General features: G+C 41.1%; 1 protein-coding gene across 1 annotated transcript in view; it reads left to right on the top strand.

The window, feature by feature from the left end:
* Window positions 1–291: 291 nt before the first annotated feature.
* The window catches only part of Lrrc69 (leucine rich repeat containing 69), a 118,028-nt gene continuing 103,068 nt past the window's right edge, over window positions 292–15,251 (top strand). Inside the window, exon 1 of the mRNA XM_052175433.1 lies at window positions 292–777. Coding sequence (XP_052031393.1) covers window positions 574–777 — 204 coding nt within the window. The 5' untranslated portion in view covers window positions 292–573. The remainder of the gene's footprint in view (window positions 778–15,251) is intronic.

The following is a 15,251-nucleotide window of genomic DNA, read 5'->3' as shown; positions in this document are numbered from 1 at the left end:
ATGAATTTCCTACGGCTTGTTAAAATTCATTTATTTGCTCCAATTTCTGTATGAATGAAAACTATGATCTATCTGAATATAATGACATGCAGTTTGTATTACAAGAATGTAATACATGCTTGATTCATTTCTCCTTTATTAGTTTTTAGACTGAGCTGATATCCCAGCCACTCCAAGTATGATTAATGAGTTCTTCCCTCCTTTTATAACTTTTTGAAGCTCTTATGTACTCCAAGGCTTCAGTATTAGGGAATGTTTCAGTCTACATTATTATTTCTTTTTCAGATGTTTAGCCTTCCTCATCTCAAAATGGTGGAAGACTTCCAAGCTGGCCCAGTGGCCTGATATGATCTCGGTATTTGATAAAGTCCATGTGTCTGGCATGGGCCAGCCTGTTTACACAAGCCCTGTCTTGTATGCTTCTTGCCCAACCTGCAGTGGCTGTTTCCTCTCTCTACTTAGAAACTCACCTAATACCTCCTACCTTCATCACAATGGGGAGTGGTTTGCATCTATGACACAACAATTCTGCAATTACATATTCTAAAGATATATAATAACTCTTCCTCCATAATGGTCACCTCTTCAAAAGTCATGGCTGAGAGATTAATGCTAACAGCACTGAAGGGTGGCAGGAACACCAGGATCCTTACTTTGAATGGCAAGAGGATAACTAAGATGCCCTCAGCACTGGAAAAGCTGCCTAATCTGAGGACTCTAGACCTTCAAAATAATCGCATCTCCAAAGTATGCCCAGAGCTAAGGACCTTGACCCAGGTGAGGAACCTCAGGGCTTTTGGGATTGAGGATAGAAAATAGATAAAAGCCGTAAGAGATGGAGCAGTGACACTTGAGTCTCTGGAGACTCAGCTCTCTGGAGACAATGTGGAGTGCTGTGGGGGAGGGATGAGTAGCTGCTCTCGCTTAGGGCATTACACATGGCAGGCAAGATGTTGCAATTTACTCCTGTGCCCTTTGGCCCGCATCTGGAATTAGAACTAGATCTTGGCTCATCTTCCTTCAGGCTGTCATCTGGAAAGAAGTCGGAAGCCCGGCTCTAGTCGTCTTTCTACCTTGGGGCTCACATCTGGAAGTAGGCTTTGAGGATTCAGGCAAGACTGCCCACCTCCCTGGGGGGACTGACCCAAAGTCTTTGCATATGGAATTAAGACACATTTAGGGTGTTGAGGAGGGAGTTGCTTTTTTCATTTCCTAGAACTGGCTGGAACTTCAAGTGGAGAGGAGGGTTGATAGGAATAGGAACAGAAAGGAATTTCTCCCCCCTAATACAACTTTTAGGAGATGGTTAATGTTTAAAATAAAGAATACCCTTCTTAAAGAGAAGCAGTTGACATGAATGAGTGCCAGATGCTTATGGTAAACGTTTCTTTCTGATAATGTCTGATGGCAGCTGCTAAAAATCTTGAGGTTAAGTAGGCACAAGGCAACAGTATTCCTTTTGCTGAGTTCTTCACAGTCAGTATGGAAAGAACCTTTAGACAACTCAGTCATTGAAACTTACTACAAGTTAAAGGATAAATCTGTCATCTTCATATGGCCTCCTTTACCTTTTATGAAATCATAATATTCAATAGTAGTTAATAGTAACTTCAAATGATGTAGTTATAGCTATAAGACAGGAACTCACACTTTTCTAAAGGATAGCTAAGTTTCCAAGCAAAAAATTTTGAGCTCACTAAAAACCATGAAGTGATTTGTTTTCCTATTTTGGATTTGTTTCTATTTATATATTGTTGTTATAAGAAAACTCATTGTTTAAAAGCTTATATTAAAATTACCTTTTATGACACTTTGAGTTTCAGTCCGCACTTTCGTGTTGAATTACGCTCAACTTATTCTTTCTTCGGCGTGTCCATTTCAATTACTAACTTTCAAATTCCTATATGGTAAGCTTAGTTTCTGCACAGTTACCTTTTCAACTCAGTGCGATGACACACTTAGATCTTTCAGTAGCCAGAGCCTCACACTGCTCCCCACTGTGTATGCTGCTGGCACCAACATGTGCAATCTACTCTGGCCTTGCCTTGGTGGCTTCATTACCTTTTATAAGTTTTATAGCATTTACATTTTGGTCAATTATAACCACGATCAAGCCTTTATTTTGCCTCAGAGAATTCTTCAATATGTATTGGTGAACAAGTGTCATTTGGAGAGAATCAGTATATTTCTCTCTCTCTCTCTCTCTCTCTCTCTCTCTCTCTCTCTCTCTCTCTCTCTCTCTCTCTCTCTCTCTCTCTCCCCTCCCCTCTCTATTGCATTATACTGGCTTCATTTTATTTCAGAGTGATGTCACACAGTTTTTAAATGCACCTGATATTTTCCTCCAGGACCTCCATTCTCTAGCCCTTAACTAAGCTGACTGTCCTCTGGTTTTACTGGATGCTGTCAGTCCAGGATGTCACTGACTAGCATCCTAAAGTGGACTTAGTTGGTTTCTGAAACCCGTTTTCCTCTTTACATCTCCCATTCACTTTTTTCTCACTTTCCTGTACTTCCTCTGCTGCTGCCTCTGGATTGCTAGAATTAAAACTGTATATATGTCTGCATGACCAACAGGTTATCTTTCTTTTTCAATTCAGTAACTCTCCATATATCATCCTAGTCTGGGTATGTTGTAGTTAATATGTATATCCCTTGTATACTTGAAACACCCCTTCATGTTGAAAGTCTTGGAGAGATCAGGAATTCATGGCACATACCTAAACATAATAAAAGCAATATTCAGCAAACAAACAGCAAACATCAAATTAAGTGGAGAGATACTTGAAGCAATCCCACTAAGATCCGGGACAAGACAAGGCTGCCCACTCTCTCCCTAACTATCCAATATAGTACTAGATGTTCTAGCTAGAGCAATTAGATGACAAAAGGAGATCAAGGAGATACAAATTGGAAAGCAATAAATCAAGGTATCACTATTTGAGGAAGACATAAGCAACCTCCAAAATTCTGTCACAGAACTCCTACACCTGATAAACAACTTCAGCAAAGTAGCTAGATATAGAATTAATTAAAATCAGTAGCCTTCTATTATACAAATGATAAACAATCTGAGAAAGAAATTAGGGAAATAACACTTTTCACAATAGCCACAAATAATATAAAATATCTTGGTTTAATTCTAACCGATAAAGTGAAAGATCTATATGAGAAGTACTTCAAGTCCCTGATGAAAGAAGTCAAGTTCTTGATTTCTTCCTTTCCAATTTGGATCTCCTTGATCTCCTTGAAGACCTTAGATGATAGAAAGATCACCATGTTCATGCATTGGTAAGATTAACATAGTAAAAATGGCCATCTTACCGGAAGCAATCTACAGACAATCCCCATCAAAATTCCAACACAATTCTTCACAGATATGGAAAGAGCAAAACTTCATAAGGAAAAACAAAACAGAACAAAACAAAAACCTAGGATGGTCAAAACAATTCTCAACAATAAAAGAACTCCTGGGGGAATGACCCTCCCTGACCTCAAGCTGTACTATGGAGCAATAGTGATTAAAAACTGCATGGTATTGGTACAGAGACAGACAGGTAGATCAATGGAATAGAATTGAAGACCCAGAAATAAACCCACACACACTTGATACTTGAAAAAGAATCCAAAACCATTCAGTGGAACAAAAGAAAGCATCTTCAACAAATGGTGGTGGTCTAACTGGTGGTCTGGTGGTTTGGGTTAAAATGTCCCAGAGACCTGGGAGGTGGGAAAGCACAGTCAGAGATGTGGGGAAGCTAGAGCCAATTTGGGAGCTGCTAGGAGTCTCAGAAGAGCAGAAAATGGAGTCAGGGGCCAAGGACTGGGGATAGCATCTAGGCTGAGGGATGTGGGAAGAGGAGCTCCAGCTTTCTTCATGGGGTGATTGTCTGTGTCTTGTGGACACAGGCTTGGCAGAGGTTGTGGCTGGGAGTGCAGAGAGGCCTCCCATGGGAGATTATTCTGCCACTCTGTAGCGAAGGTCTTCTTCATGGCTCTCCACTGTGGATCTTGAAGAGGAACAGTCCATAGTCCCAAACAGTTTATTGGACATGGCAGGAAATGGATGTATAATGTAACATACCCCCTTTCTCAGGGTGGGCCTGAGATTAAATACATTTTTGCAGGGAGGAATGTCTGGGAAGGGAAGCTTATTGGCCAAACCCTCCTGGCATCTAGTTACCTCATTAGCATGGAGAACTCCATTTTGGGCCTAATATGATCAGAGGACATGTCTCTTTTATGTGACAACCATGGCGCGTGTTCCAAGTCTGGCAGGGAGCTGGGAGTCACCTAAGCCTTAGGTGTGTGCCCACTGAGTCTCTGGGTTTTGACCTGCTCTACCTTACCAAACTTACTTGCATGATTTTACGTTCCACACCAACCCATTTTCAAAACTTTTGACCCACAGTGGTTCCTGTCTAAAAGAAATGGAGAGGCAAAAATGGAGCAGAGACTGAAGAAAAGGCCATCGGGTGACTAGCCCAAGTTAGGATCCATCCCATGCAAGGACACCAAATCCTGACACTATTGCTGATGCCATGTTGTGCTTGCAGACAGGAGCCTAGCATGGCTGTCCTCTGAGAGACTCTACCAGCAGCTGACTGAGACAGAGTCAGATACTTATAGTCAACCATTGGACTGAGGTTGTGGAACTCTATGTAAAGAGTTAGGGGAAGGACTGAGCTGAAGGGGATTGTGACCCTATAGGAAGAACAACAATATGAACTAACCCAGACCCTTCAGAGTACCCAGAGACTAAGCCACCAATCAAAGAGCAAACATGGGCTGGTCCATGGCCTCCATTACATATGTACCAGAGGACTGCCTTGTCTGGCTTCCGTGGAAGAGGATGTGCCTAATCCTGTAGCAACTAGATGCTCCAGGGAAGGGGAATGCTAGTGGGCATGGGTGGGTGGGTAGGCGGGGGAGCACCCTCTCAGAAGCAAGGGGGAGGTAGGAGGGAGTGAAGAACTCAGGGAGGCTGGGCAGGAAGGTAGATAACATTTGGAATGTAAATAAAACCATTTAATAAAAGAAAGAAAATGTCTGTATTATGTCTTTATACTTGACTAATAGTTGTATAATAAATGTCACATGCTATGAAATATTCTTCGTTAGGAAAGAAACTTCAAAGATCGATAGCATGACTATCTTCCTTTTGTGGTTCTCTTTTGCTTTCTGATTGTATTAGGAGAGACTGTATATTTTGACTTCTGTTACTCGCTTCAATTTCTTCTGGCTCAGCTCACTGCCTGGTGTTTAAGAAGAAATACTGTTTTGAACTCAACTGACTTCAACTGAGGCTTCTTTTGGTCTCTCTTTAGTGTGCTTTCTAAGTGTTGCAGGCTAATGGCTTTATGTAGTTTTGCTGTTCATAAAGTAGCAATGTCTCTTAAATAGGGGTTCAAGATTGGGAAGCTATCCATTTCTACTCTGTATACGGAGTTATAAAAGCAAACGGAATGTGCAAGAAAGTGTTGGAGAATCAGTGAAGGTCATCAGTTGATCATACTGCTCACTCTTCACTTGTTCAATAGAAAGCAGATGAAAGTGAAGAGCTGAGGAAGGAAAAGTAAGGGGGTGGGGCGGGGGAGGGGAGCAGAGGGGAAAGGGGGGCTCGCAGAGGGGAGGGAGGGAGGGGAGGAGAGGTGAAGATAGGGTTGGGGTTGGGGGAAGGAGGCCTCCCTGGATCTGTTGTGAGCCTGGGACAGTTATCAGGCCCTTATCAGCTAATGTAAAGCACAGCACTTGGTCTCTGGCACTCACTAGCACAATGTATAGATGATTATCCAAAGACTAGTACATTTGGTTGGAAGAGCAACCAATTCCTTTCCAGTTGTACAGGAATACTTATGCCATAGGAAACTACTCAAAGAGGTTGCGGTAAGGACAGGTAGTGTTTTTCTTTTGTTTTTGAAGTCATAGTTATGTCATTTCTCACCTTTCCTCCTTTTAAACCCTCCCGTATTACTTGTCTTCCTTCTTCCAAATTCATGACCTCTTTTTTCATTGTTACATGCATATATGCACATATACATACATATTCCTATATGTAACTTCCAGCAAAATAAGGAAGATTTTGTAAATTCTTGTGATAAAACAATCCTTAGCTTAGCAAAAACAGCTAAGGAAAAGGTTTAGTGTCCATCTAATTTGAACCAATTCCCAGACAGATGTACTTGCAGAAATATCTTTTGTGTAAAGTTATGGGGTTTTTTGCAAGGTTGTGATTATAGTAGAAATTTCTGTTTAATTAAGCATACATGTACTTTATAATATGGTACTGTATAATCTCTTAGAAAGATTTTGAATTGAACTTTCTTGGGCTAAGCATGTCTATGGAAACATGCTGAACTTTATTAATTAGCAGGGAAATGAAAACCAAAGCCAAAATGAGATGTCAGTTACATATGTTAGGATGACCATAGTTCAGTGAATTGTAACAAGTGTTGGTGAGGGTATGAAGGGTATGTGTGTGTCTTTGTATACAATGTATAGTCATTGTGCAAAAACACTGTAGAGCTTCTTCCAAAACAAAACAAAATAACCTTAAACTAGTTTATGATGCAACAGTCCTCCTCTGGGTGTGTGCACAGAAGGAACAGTATGAATGGCAAGAAGAAACATCTGTACCACATGTTCCTGTGTAGCCTTATTTATGGCATCCAAGACACAGAAGCATCTGCAATTTCTATCAATGCGTGAGCACAAAAAAGGTGTGTCTATGCATTTACAATGAAATTCCATTCAGCCTCTGAAAGGACGGAACCCTGCCTCCTTGACAGCACATAAACTCTACAGACATACTAACTGCAATGAGTGGACATCGAAAGACATGCTGCCTAATCACAACCAGATGCTATGTAATTCTAGCTTGGGGACTATAGAGGCAGGGGGCTCTGGGTTCAAAGTCATTCTCTGAAATGGCCAGTTCTAAGTTAGCCTGGGCTACAAGAGACCTCATTTCAAAACTGGGTGAATGGACTGAGACAGACAAGACAGACACAATCCTTTCTAAAACCGTCTGAAACTCCCACTCATGTGTTATATAAATCACTTTCTATGGCATCTGAAATTTTCAACTCAAGGAAACAGATATGGAATGGTAGTTACATGGGTTTGTGGCAGGGGAGAGATGATAGGGAATAAATTGGGGCTACAGATTTGTTATGTAATAGAAACAAAATCAAGACATTGAACATGCAGTAATGTGACTATGGTTAGTATTATATACTTGCAACTTTTTAAGAGCAGTTCTAATGCCATTCTTAGCAGAGAGAGAGAGAGAGAGAGAGAGAGAGAGAGAGAGAGAGAGAGAGAGAGAGAGGGAGAGGGAGAGGGAGGGAGAGGGAGAGAGAGAGGAGAGACTATACATCTGATGGAGACCATCTAGCCATTCTAGCCAGTACTTAGTTCTAATGGATTGGTGTTCCATCAAAATCATGCATTTAAAGTTTCTGTTACAGGTGACACTTTTTAAAAGTACTGTGTATGTTAGCAAAATCCAGCTTTTATGCTTTAATTTTAGGTTTAATTCAGTAAATAGAATCCATTGCCTTGTAAGTATTAAAGGATGCAAGAATTTTCCTCTAAAGCACTCTTTCTTTTTTTTTATTCGATATATTTTTTATTTACATTTCAAATGATTTCCCTTTTTTTGAACCCCCACTCCCCGAAAGTCCCATCAGACCCCATCCCTCCCCCTGTTTTCCCACCCAACCCTTCCCACTTCCCTGTTCTGGTTTTGCCCTATACTGCTTCACTGAGTCTTTCCAGAACCAGGGGCCACTCCTCCGTTCTTCTTGTACGTCATTTGATGTGTGGATTATGTTTTGGGTATTCCAGTTTTCTAGGTTAACACCCACTTATTAGTGAGTAAAGCACTGTTTCTTAACCTGTGGGTTATGACTCATTTGGGGGTCAAAGGATGCTTCCACAGGGGCCGCATATTGGATATCCTGCATATTACTTACATTATGATTCATAACAGCAAAATTACAGTTATGAAGTAGCAACAAAATAATTTCATGATTGGGGGTCATCACTGCGTGAGGAAATGTCTTAAAAGGGTTGTAGAACTAAGAAAGATGAGAACCACGGATTCCATTTCAAAATGTTTAATTATCTCTTAGTTTCCATTAGACATTTTTCCTTTTTAAAACTTATAAAACAATATATGGCATTGTAAATTTGGTCAAACTTTAGGAGAAAATGAACTGTGTCCCCATTACTAACGCTAGCCTGTACTTAGAGAGTTTTATGACTTAGCTGATGGTGGGGTAGCAAATGCCCTCAAGAATGTCTACGTCCTCAGCCCATTGTTGACCTGGACAAAAGAATAGTGTTGACACTTCTGAGCTCTTACAATTGGGACTCCTGTAGCTAACTCTTATGGCTAAAGGATATATGTTTGTAATTCAATTGTGTTTTAGTTTTATTAAGCTCTGTGCCCCAATGTCTTATAAAAAAGTGACTGTGATAATAGAAATATGTGAAAAGATGAGCTAGAGTTATAAATTATTAAGACAACAGATAAGTTTAAAAACTAAAAGTCATTATGGATGTCAACATGTATACATGGATTTATAAATCCCCTGATGCTTTTTAAGGATGGTGCATTGTCTTCTGGGTGTGATCAATTATAGCTAATGGTAAATAGTTGTTCTCATCACCAAGCATATGATTGTACTATCTGTAGTCCTTAAAACAGCTTCAGAAAGAATAATAGACACCATTATTCCCATTTTAAGAAGAAATAGAGGTTCAGAAATTTGAGTGACTTTCCTTAGATCATAAAGTAGACAGTATTCAAAGCCTGTACTTCGCATACTGCATTATAGTAAAAGCTGTTCACGAATAGAACAAAATTTCCAAATGAAAGTTTTACATTCAATACAAGAAAATTATATGCACTGTGCACGCGTGTGCAATGTATGTGTAATGTGTAATGTGCAATATGTGTATGTTTGACTATTTTGAGCAATAGCAATTAAACAATGTAGTGTAGGACAGACCATACAGTAAAGTCATTTATTTCATCACAAATCATAGCATGGACCCCAGATTGCCTTCTCTGCAAAGCCAGGGCTATGCTTGGACTGCAGTAGACAGGCTCAAGACTGCCAGCCATGGTGTTTGGCATAAATTACATTCTCTATTGAAATGCTAGCCATTGCTATTTCCAGTAATCACTTAGTGGGTTTTCTTCTTCTTAAGTTCCATGTCCATTTATCTTCTGTGTTTACAAAGAAATGTTGCTTCAGATTGTTTCAGCTAGATGGTAAAGTCTCTAAGCACCAGTAGACACTAGAGTGCTGACCTTGTATCCATATCAAAGAGGAAATGGGCATTTTCTTGAAGTCCAGCCACTAGAAGTGCTTAAAAAATATGTGGGTCATTTAGTGAAGTGAATCAAATTTAGGAAAGGGGAAGAGAGATGGCAGCAAATGCACAAAGAACCGAAAAGGCTGCACGCAAGTTGGAAAAGTTAGATTTTTTTTTATAATTGAAAAAGTTCATTTAATTACTAAGAAATATCTCCAGATAAGAAGCCAGAAACAAAGGGTTTTTTTTTTCTTACTGGTAGTCCCAATCTCACGTTGCTTCATTGTAAAAGGGTAAGTGAGTCCCTGGCTAGAATACAATTTGGATTGACCCTCAAAGCCCTTGCCTGGTTCTCTACCTTTCTGATGTGCTACTAGAAAAACTCACATTATCCAGAGTTTTGGAAGATGGCTCAGACAGTACAGTACTCCCTGTACAACACAAATAAAAAGCTGGGCATTGTGGCACGCACTTGTGATTCCAGTGCTGGGGAATGGAGACAGGTGGAATCCTGGGGTGCGCTGGCTGGCCAGGCCACACTATTTGGTGAGTTCTAGAATGGGAAGAGACTTCCCAAAACAATTGAAAAACCTCAAGGTTTATAGTTCCCAAGGGATAACACCTAAGGTTGGCCCCTGACCTCATGTCCCTCCCTCCCTCCTTACCTCCCTCCCTTCCTTCCTTCCTTTGTCCCTCCCTCCTTCCTTTCCTTTCTCTCCCTCTTTGCCTCCCTCCCTCCTTCCTTCTTTCCTTTCTTCCTTTCCTTCCTTTCATTTTCCTTTTTTTCTTTGTTTTCCTTTCATCGGAAATAGATTTTTTCTCATATACTATATGATCATGATTTCTCCTCCCTCAGCTCCTCCCAGTTCCTCCCCCCTCCACTGCCATCCAGATCCATTCCCTTTCTGTAACAGGCTTCTAAGAGATAATAAAATATAACATAATAAAATATAAAGATAAGACAAACAAACAAACAAACAAACAAAAAAAACCTACCAACTCTGTCACCTGTTCTCCGTTTTCTGGTCCATGTCTCTGCTCACTTCCCCGGAGGCCTGCTGGCACCAGGGACAACCAGACAGGAGCCTAGCATAGCCATCACCAGAGAGGCTTCACCCAGAAGCTGATGCAGAGGGATGCAGAGACCCACAGCCAAGCATTTAGCAGAGCCTGGGGAATCCTGTGAAAGACTTTTAGGAAGTGTTGAAGGAGCCACTGGGGTCAAGGACACCACAAGAAAATCTACAGAAACAACTAACCTGAGCCCTTAGGGGCTCACTGAGACTGAACTGCCAACCAGAGGACATGCCTGGAACCAGCCCTCTACACATGTGGAACAGTTGTGTAGCTAGGTCTCTGTGTGGGACTCCTAACGTGGGAGCAGAGGCTGCTCCTGACTACATTGTCTGCCTTTGGATCCCTTCTTCATAACTGGGTTTCTTTGTCAAGCCTCAACCTGGGAAGATATGCCAGTCTTGGAACTGGGTATGCCTAGGCAGGCTCATATCCATGAGAAGCCCCCCTTTCCTGAAGAGAAGAGTAGGAGGGGTGGATGGGAGAGGGAGGGGACAGGTGGAGACTGGAAGAGCATGAGGGAAGGGGAGGTTGGGTCAGGTAAACTAACTTATAAACTAACTTATAAATAATGTATAAAACAATGACAGAAAAAAATTCCGAAACTGAAAACACACACCAAAGTTAGACAAGACAAACAAACCAACATGAGGAAAAAAGTCCAAGAGAAGGAATTTGAGACCCACTTGTGGAAACACTCAGGAGTCCCATAAAAACACTGAGCTGGAAGCCATAACCTAAGCACAGAGGACCTGGTGCAGAGGCCTTGTGCTGCTGCCTCAGTCTCTGGGAGTTTTCATGAGCTTTACTCATACTGACTTAGAGGGCTTGTTTTCTTGATGCCTCTGGCTCTTACACTCTCTGCCTCCTCTTCATGGGATTCCCTGAGCTCTGAGGAGAGGGATTTGGTGGAGACATCCCATTTAGGGCTGAGTGTTTCAAGATTGGTCTGTCTCTCTGTCTCTCTGTTTCTTCTCCCTTCCCCCTCTCTCCATAATATCTGGCTCTGGGTCTCCATATTTGGGAACATAATTTGATGGTTGAAAAATTTCATGGATTGACTGTCCAAATAGTTATTTAGACATAATTGAGTAGCATTAGGAAGAAGGATTTAAATAAGGTAACAGCACATTTGTTATAAATTCAGCTGAGCCATCTGAGAGGCAGGCAGTAACTAAGGCCTAACAGGGTGACTTGAGTATTGGAAGGGTGACTAGAGTGTCTATGAGACTTGCACCTACGAGGAACTTTGATGCTAAGATTTGATTACTGACAAAAGTTCTAGGTGACCCTGGAGTTCAGCCACCACAGGATTATCACAGCAGTAGGTATGTTGTCAACACTAGGGAAGGGAAAGCTGACCCACGTTGTTCATGGGTGTCACCAAGTTTTAGAATCTGGTATAAGCATGATCCACTGGAGATGTCTTGGGTGCCAAAACCAACAACATGCAGTTTTTACAGGGATAAATGTAAATTCCTCTGTTTAGGTTGAGAGAGGAACTCATTGCACAAGCTCAGGATGTGGGTTATATGCTTGACAGTTAATGTAAGTTTGTTATTGTTATTCTTGGCCTAAGAGAGGGAGGGGGTACCAGGGGACTTATGCACCAGTAATGTGCCTCATTTAGGTTGAAAACAAAACAAAAACTATGTCCTAATAGTTAAGGGACAGATCGATCAAATTCAGGGAGCATGATAACAATTCTTCAAACATTGTAAATATTATGTAAGCAGAGTGGGAATAAAACTGTTGTTTCTGGGTGCTGTGGGAAGAACTGGGTAAGAGGTACAGAGAGAGGGCTGTAGCTTAATGATAACGAATGACAGGTGAGCCAGTGAGATAGCTCTGGAAGTGAGGTGCTTGACACCATGGCCAAGGACAGACAGATGACATTCAGACTCCATGAATGAGAGCGTACTCATCTGCCCAAGCCTTTGGGCACCATCTCCAGCATTTGGGCTGCAACTAATTGTCCCTGATTCTCGAGAGGAGCATTCAAGGTGTGATCAAGGGGTCTGGCACCCATGTCCTTAGGAAAACAAATGGTTAAGGGAAAGACAGATCAAATTCAGGGAGTTGTGATGACACTTCTTCAAAAATTTTAAATATTACATAAGAGGAGTGGGAATAAAACTGTTGTTTCTGGGTGTTGCGCGAAGAACTGGAAAGAGGTACAAGGGCTATCTATAGCATGACCATAAAGAATAGCCATTAAGCTAGTGAGGTGGCTCAGTGAGTGAAAGTGCTTGCCACCAGGTTTGACAACCCAAGTTTGGTCCCTGGGATCAAGATAGAGAAGGAGAGGAGTGACTCCAGAAAGTTGTCCTTTCACAATGACTCTGTGGCATGTGCACCCTTCCCTACTTAATTTAATGCAATACAAAACAAAAGTGTTAGCTGCTGCACACCATGTTCATCATGACAGAATGAAATGCTCACTTGGATTTATAGGAGACTAGCTTTACCCAAGCTCTTTCTAATGGTTGGATGCACTAATTTCCCCATAATGTGCTATGAAAAATATAAAAATAGTAGTGTTGTCAACTGGGGTTTGGCACCAGATCAGACTACTGAGAGAATGCCAGTAGAACTTCTTTGTTGGGAGATAATTATTGAAGTAATGCAAGCCAAAGAACTTAAAATCATTTGTTGTATGCTTAAAATGCCTTCTTTAGGAACCATATGTAATCACGGTGTGACATTGAACCCCTTGCTAGGATCAGTCTTGTCAAGGAACACACCCAAATTATCACCTCAAACAACCCTTTTACGAACAGACCTTCCCCAATGACCTCAGTCCGACTCCCAGTTTGCTGACATCTCATTTCCCTGGTTTCTTCATATTTAGTAGTTAATACTAACAGACATAAAAATTTTTAACTTGTCTCTCTTACATCCCAACACTAGATTATGAACGTTCTTAAGTACCTTATTCATGACAACTCTGCTAGCATTCAAGAGAGTGCTCTCCAACTAATGCAAAGAGAATAAATGACCATTACAAATGGACAGATGCACGTGGATTGATGAACCTTCTAGGTGGGGAGGCATATCTCAACCATTAGTCAATCCTTGCCTCAGTTTTGGATTTTTTTTATATGATTTTTAGTAAACTCTGATGAAACGTAGCATATTTGCATGGTGATAAAGGATGGCTGTTGCTCTCCCATCTGACGTTGAGGAGATGGTTGCAAGTTTAAAAGCAACTAAAGACTTCCTTTTGGGCAGGCGTGGTGGCTCACACTTGTAATTGCCTAGACGTGGGAAGCCAAGGCAGTCGGATTGCATTGAGACCAGCCTGGTCTACATTTTTATAGGTCAGCCTGGGCTACAGAGGCCCAACAAGTGTCTTTACTTAGAACCATATCATTGGCCTTTGTTTCTTGTAATAACAAAAGTGTCTTAAAAGTCATTGTCCTTGCTCCTTTGTTTTCCCCACAGCCCACTCCTACAGACTTCTCTCTCCTGGCTATCACAATCATTACTGACTTTTGCATTGCTCAATCCAGGGCTTATTTCTGTGCTTTGAACTCTGTTCTCTTTCCCCTGGATTTTGGCCTCACCTTCCTTCCTTAGAAGAGTTTTCCCTTTCTTTCCCATTGACTTCTGTGGCACTGTGTAGTTTGGAAAGCCTTAGACACAGGCTCTGGAACTTCCTGAGATGGTTCTCTTGGGGCATCGTACATAAGGGAGGGACTGGGGCTGCTGTGGCAGGGCGGAGCGGAGGCAAAGCTGGGTGGTGACACTGAATGACACTAGGAATAGAAACCTAACTCAGCTGCAGACTCTATGTTAAATCTTTCCCCTCAGATTGCTAGGTGAGTATATTGTAACTCTACCTTCAGAATGGATGGTCTAAAGGCAGCACATAGATTTTAAATAGGATAATTTAATTCTGAGGTGAAGATATATTTGGAGGCAAATGCTTTACTCTGAATAGTTAGGATATGAAATTTCTTTGCAGTGTACAAAAATGTATGAACAAGTGTGTAGTAAGTTAAAGATAAAACTTGAGGGCTGGAGAGATGATTCAGAAGTTAAGAGCACAGACTGCTTTCTCAGAGGACCCAGGTTCAATCCATAGCATTCACTTGGTGACTCACAACCATCTCTATCTAACCTTAATTCTAGGAGATCCAGCACCCTTCTTCATTCTCTGTGCACACACATATCTGTGCAGGCAAGATACCCATATGCATACAAATCATTTAAAAATATAAGAAGTTAGCTGGGCGGTGGTGGCAGCTCACACCTGTAATCCCAGCACTCTGGGAGGCAGAGGCAGGCAGATTTCTGAGTTCGAGGCCAGCCTGGTCTACAGAGTGAGTTCCAGGACAGCCAGTGCTATACAGAGAAACCCTGTCTTGAAAAAAACCAAATCCTAAAAAACCATATGTGTGTGTGTGTGTGTGTGTGTGTGTGTGTATACACACACACAAATATATATATATGAAGTTAAAACAATTTTTCTTTTATTGAAAACATTTTTTATATAGCATATTCTGATTCCAGTTTTCTCTCCCTTTACTCTTTCCAGTCCCCCCACCCCATCTCCCAACCAGCTCCTCCGTTGTTCCGTTTCTCATTAGGAAACAGACAGATATCTAAGGGATATTAGTAGAATAAAATAGAATAGAATAAGATAAAAATCAAATGATAATTTTAAAGTTCATAGTTTATTATAAAAAAATGTTATTCTTAAAAACTCTATGGCCACGTCTCTATATTTCTTTACACCATTAAAAGAAAGTGAAGGAAGTAGCCATCAGAGTGGAGAGATAGATCACTAGTAAAAAGTTCTTCACTATGTCATTCAAAAGGTTTGTAACAAATATTAGGTGGCATAT

Source organism: Apodemus sylvaticus, chromosome 3 (assembly GCF_947179515.1).
Source record: "Apodemus sylvaticus chromosome 3, mApoSyl1.1, whole genome shotgun sequence".
NCBI classification, from domain to species: Eukaryota; Metazoa; Chordata; class Mammalia; order Rodentia; family Muridae; genus Apodemus; species Apodemus sylvaticus.
Note: the sequence above shows the minus strand (reverse complement) of the source record. Positions and strands in the feature narration are given on the sequence as shown.